Source organism: Electrona antarctica, assembly GCF_951216825.1.
Source record: "Electrona antarctica genome assembly, chromosome: 11".
Classification (NCBI taxonomy): domain Eukaryota; kingdom Metazoa; phylum Chordata; class Actinopteri; order Myctophiformes; family Myctophidae; genus Electrona; species Electrona antarctica.
In genome coordinates, this window is record NC_136792.1 from 16,721,095 (window position 1) to 16,726,886 (window position 5,792).

General features: G+C 40.4%; 1 protein-coding gene across 2 annotated transcripts in view; it reads left to right on the top strand.

Annotated features, from left to right (window-relative positions):
* The window catches only part of ncam1b (neural cell adhesion molecule 1b), a 99,560-nt gene extending 94,967 nt beyond the window's left edge, over positions 1-4,593 (top strand). For both annotated transcript variants that reach the window (XM_079514174.1, XM_079514175.1), the window contains one exon: positions 1,966-4,593. In XM_079514174.1, coding sequence (XP_079370300.1) covers positions 1,966-2,086 — 121 coding nt within the window. In that variant the 3' untranslated portion in view covers positions 2,087-4,593. The remainder of the gene's footprint in view (positions 1-1,965) is intronic.
* The last annotated feature ends 1,199 nt before the right edge of the window (positions 4,594-5,792 follow it).

A 5,792-nucleotide genomic window follows, 5' to 3' on the forward strand; every position in this document is an offset into this window, starting at 1 on the left:
AGTCACCCTGGTGTCTAGTCTGTGTGTCTCTGTTCTCTTCCTGCTTCTCAGGCTGGCGGCTTACGCTGCTGCTCTGGCATTGGACACCCTCTCCTCCGTAGCCACCAACTCTGACACAGCCACTGCAACCTTTGACCCTGCCCTGGACAGCCCCAGTAGCGAGACCACCACCCTCACTTGTAGCTTTTCCGCTCCAGCCAATGATCCCTCACCCACCTCTGTCCCAGCACCAGCCCCCACCCCAGAGTCAAACACGGCACCACCGAACCCACTGATTTCCACCTCGGATGTAGCGGCTAAAATGGCCCCCTTTGTAGAGAAAGGAGGGAATGATGCCCTGAAATGCGAGGAGAAAATGACCCCTCCTCCTGAACGGACTACACCTATACCACCAAAGCGTAGGAACTCTCCCAAACTCCTGGCAATGTCTGCTAAAGGTAGCCCCCCTGTATCACCACTCGCAACTTCCTCTCCTTCCGATTCACCCAATCTAGAGATCAGGAAATTTGCACCTAAACCCCCTGGCACTGATAGTTCCACCACACCACCTTCTATAGCCGTAGACACTGATAAACCAGCCCAAATTGCCTCTATGCTTGCAAACACTGCCACTGTTAAGCCACATTCTGATTCAAGTATTTCTGGCCTTGACACCATTGGTCCTAGCTGCACATTCTTTGGCAATGATATGCCTAGTGACCAAGACATTGACAATAATGCAACTACTGTAACAGATGTCCCTATTCCTATCCCTCAAGTCCACATTGCCACCAGCACTCCTGCCGTTGCACAAAATACTCCTGAAGTTCTTGATGCTGAAAAATCTGTTCCTCTAGATGCAAATATCCTCATTCCCATTCCAGCTGTAATAACTGCTCCTGCATTTGACCCCACCTCCTGTGCAACTAACATTGACACGCCTGCCTCTGACGACCCCTTATTCACCACGTATGATTTCCTGTCCTCCGACCTGACCCCACGTCACATCACAGAACCCAAAATCACAGAGTTAGAGCTAGAGTTGGCAAACGGGCCTCAAGCAGATCTTATTAGCCTGGACAGCCCTCCCGCTTTCCAACCCCTCCTGCCCAACGGAGATGAAGAAGACTTCCTTGCCTCGGGCTCGGCATCAGAGACTTGGGCCAAAGCTGTCAACGAAGAGTATGGCTCCCTCTAGAGGTTTATCTCTGTCTGTGTGTTAGCGTGCGTGCGTGTGTGTGTGTAATATACTGTATATTGCCCATTCATTCACCACTGCATCTTGCCATTGACCACATAGTACTAGATATGAAATGTTGTAATGGTAAATGGTAGTAATGATATTGTGACAATTAGAGGGAAGCAGTGTTGTGCATTGTGAAGAGATGTGGTGATGATGATTTTTGTTTTGCTTGAGTGTACAGTTCTCTAGTATGGCTCCACAGTTCTGCAACACTCTCTTTGCAGTTATTTAGTTTGGTAGCACTCTATTTTACTCTATATATAGTAGTTTCAAATCTGCTGTGCAGCTGAATACTTGCCCAGTCCTTACTAAGGACTACAGCTTTATTAAGACTTCAAAGGGAGGCCAGACACTGGTATTAGCCCTGCTCTGTACTACAGAAGGGAGAGGCCTCTGTGTGCGTCACTGCTGTAAGATATACCTCAATATATCACAGTCACAGGCCAGTTGTATCACATTCCCTTTGAACTAGGGATAGTAGACGGATTCAAAAAATATATTGTTGGTATTAAAATGTCAATGCTACAAGAGAGGCACTGTAAGGTTATCTTGGTTGTTTCTCCCCTCCCTTTCTTTTATATTGTACTGTGTGTCCTCGAGATGTTTTTGGTATAGTTTTTTTTCTTCTTTATTTTATATTGTTTTTACAAATAAATGTTGTTTTGGTTCATTGAAGAGTTAATATTGTCCTCGCTAGAAGTGAACATACTTTTAACTTCCTTTTAATTTCCTTTCCGTTTCAGGAACATAATGTGTGATGAGAAAGGTAAAGCAGAGGAGGCTGAATTAACAAATCATCTGATGGATCTCACTGCAGGACACAACAATGTCATACAGACAAATGCCACCGAGAGCAAAGCATGATGGGGAAGGGAAATCCCAGCCCATTCTTAATGTTCACGGCAACAGCAGGAAACACTGCAGGAATTTTCATTTCCAGTGCCCTTAACTGCATTTTCTGACCAAATGCCCTTGTACAGTCGATTGATTTGAGCATTGATTGTGCTGTCACTTCTTGGTTTGTTTTGTTTGCTATGCCTTGTGGAATATTCATTTATCAGGAGATTACAAGAGATTTATTTGTATTTTTCTATTTATTTTATTTCTTCTTTTCTTTTTGCTAACGAGTCAGGTCAATTAAGAAGGATGTGTTATTATAAGGATGGCTGTGTAAAGAGATGACCTAAATTAGACCATATTCTTTTTTAGAGTTTGGAGTGCAGTTACATTCTTCTGGAAGTAAAAAGAAAAAAAAAGGACAAGATAATTATTTTTTATTTTCATGTTACATTGTTAAAATATAAAACTGTTTCAATCTTTCAATCTTGGATAATTATTTGAGGGCTAATATAATTGAATTGCTTGTTTTGCATGTTTTCCCTGCAAGTGTATGTTTTGTTTGCAAGGTTTGTTATTTTACTCTGTCATGGAGACGTTTTATCTCTTCAAGATAATGCCACTATTGATCAAACCCAGACCTATGTTCAGGAAGATTCATTAGCACCACGCTTCTTCTGGCCATTGGAATGAAACACAATATATAGTATTATTGCCCCAAAGCTTTAATGGGACAGTTCTACTATCACTGATCAAAGATTTATGTTTTACTGTTTTGGGGGTTTTGGGATCTAGTATTTTTTATTGTTGATCTGACACCTGCCTTCCTGAGTGATAATACAAATGATTTCTGTCAAAATACTCCTGTGAACCAGAAATTGAGTGGCAGTACTGTAGATGATTTTAGCGTCTAGACTCTGAACTTGTCACATCCTGCAAAGGAAAGATACACCTTAAAGCTTCACAAAGGACTGAGAGAGGGAGGGAGTGACACTAATAAACTTTCCCTGGGGGGGAATGTAGAATCAGAGCGTACAGGTGTATGCCATGGTGGAGTTGGGGATGATGAAATGTACAGTAGGAATGGTTGCAATCTGAGCAGGGGAGCAGCAGTACAGGCAGTGAGAAAGTGAGCAAGAGCATTTCACATCTTAAATAGACCATTGTATTACATTGGAAAATCCTTGGTGTTGATCCAACTCTGAGAGTGTACAAATGGGTCCATGGTTACTTTTGGACTCTCAGTTACAAATTGATAAATTAATACTGAGAATGTTTCTATGTACAAAGGGGCATTTGATGTGTGTGCAGTGACGAGTGTACCATGTGTGCAGTGACGAGTGTACCATGTGTCTAGAAGCGTGGCTGGAGGTGACTGCCTGAACTAGCTTGCAGGTGTCGCTTCATTAAGTCTCTTAATAAAATAACAAGTGGCTACTTTAGTCTACACAGAACAAAATGCTCACATAGAGTAACAGAGAATCACAGCCAAACCTGTCGGAGAGCCCTGAACTAAATGAATGTCTGATAATCTTGGACTAAACATATGCCACCAACAACAACAACAATGGTCATCTGCTACTTTAAAACCATATTCTTGATTCAGAGAGCAGAACAGATGCCATGGTTCATAACTTTCAGTTGTGCTTTTATAGCACATCTTTGAAACACATTTCTGTACTGTAAAGCTAGAAATTTGTTTTCTACTCCTTGCCTGCAAGCTTGTGCACTGTGACTGTGTATCGATAAATTGTCTCGTCATCGGTTTCTATAATAATCTACATAGCTTCGTCGTGAGAGATTAAGCCTATTCTTTTTTATATTGTATGATTAGAAGAAAACAATAATGGACTAAAGTGGTCATTATAACACGTGTAGTGTATGAAACTGTCCGTCTCCAGTCACAGCACTATCTATCGCCAACTAATAGTGAAGGGATGAGATGTTATGAGTCTTGGCATGAATTCAATCAGTACTTCATATTGTGTAATGAAATGACAAATAGATATGCCCATGTTTGTTTGGGCAAACTAGATTTCATATTAATGTTACCTTTGGGCTTGTTCTGGCATAAATATAATAATTTATTGTTTTCTCCCCAGTTGTTATTCAAGTGTTATGTAATGTGGTCTTTAAATTAATTTTCTTGTTTTTTTGTTTTTTTTGTTTTGTTTTGTTTTGTCTTTTGTACAACAGCAGCCACCAAGAGTTGAGTGTCATGTTGGATGCCATTGGCAGGGAGCAAGGTGGTCGACCTAACGCAAAAGATTACACATTTTGTTTTCTAAAATATGATATAGTAGTTGTAGTAGTAGTTGTTGTAATGCCAAATAAAGTAAAGAAGAGTCTATAGTATATTGCTGTAATAATACAAGTCTTTCCTAAATCTGTGGATTTATCTGCAGTTGTCAGACCACCTTCTTCCCTTGTCTCTGGATGGTCCCTATGTTTTTATTGGGTAAACTCAGAGGTCTCTGTTGTGTGCAATCTGAGTGATAACCCATTTACAAAATAAAACATGGTTCTGTACCACATTTTCTGTCCAATGGTTTCATTCCTTAAAGGGGCACTCCACTCATTTTCAACATTTTACTATGTCATTAATATACCTTAGAGCTGTTGTGTGGAAATAATAAACAACGTCTCCCCATTCTGTGTTTCCTAGAACTGGAGGTCTGGTGAAACACATCTTGATGACATCATCAAGATGTGATTCACCATGTTAATGATTTTTTCAGACCTCCAGTTCTAGGAAACACAGAATGGGGGGACTTTTTTTTAAATTATTTCCACACAACAGCTCTAAGGTATATTAATGACATAATAAAATGTTGAAAATGAGTGGTATTCCCCTTTAACCACTTTGTTGTATGACAAATAGCATATCTACAAGGCACAAGCTCATAACACTGCAAGCTTGTATTAGATCTGTAATTTAGAGAAAAAAATACATTTTACGTTTTTTGAACATATTCAATACGCAAAAAAAAATACGCAAAAAATAGGGACGCCATTGAAATTGGTTAATTGCTCTCCCTCTTGAACAAAACCGACATAAACCCAATGGGGATTGTGGATGCAGTGGAATATTTTCAACACTAGGTGGCAGGAAATACCTTTTGTTCGATTTAATTGATGCCATGTCTCGGAATAATGCCCAGTGGTTACTGTTACACAGTTACACTGAAAATACTGTAGGTCAGAAATTGTTAGGGTACCACACTCTAAATAGGCTACCATATGTATGTCTGCTAAAAAGCATGATCCATAGACTATAGTCCTAACCTACTCATTGGTTTGGATAAAGCTACCCCAGTAGTAGCTTAAGTAAAAAATAAGCCAAGCTGTGCTTATGTCATGTGTGGAATGATCAATGTCTATGTTTGTCTGCAAACACTGATGTGATCTAGTTTACAACACCACTGACAAATGCGACGGAACCCCCAAAAACGGATTAAACACAGCAGTCAATAACCTACTTAGCTGTAGCCTAAATTTTGACCAGTAGCCTATGGCATTCTATCTCTCCCATGCAGTCCATGTCATCATCTCTGTCAGTTATTTAAATGGAAATTATGTAGATTTGATCCTCATCAGATTTATTAATCAATGTTCGTTGCCTTCTCCAATCTAGGGCATCGATTAAGCAATCGGCACCCTGCTCTTGCCCGGGTTGTTCAGATGCCCTGTAGATGTCTCTGTTTGCAGCACCAAGGAACAGAGGACAATCATT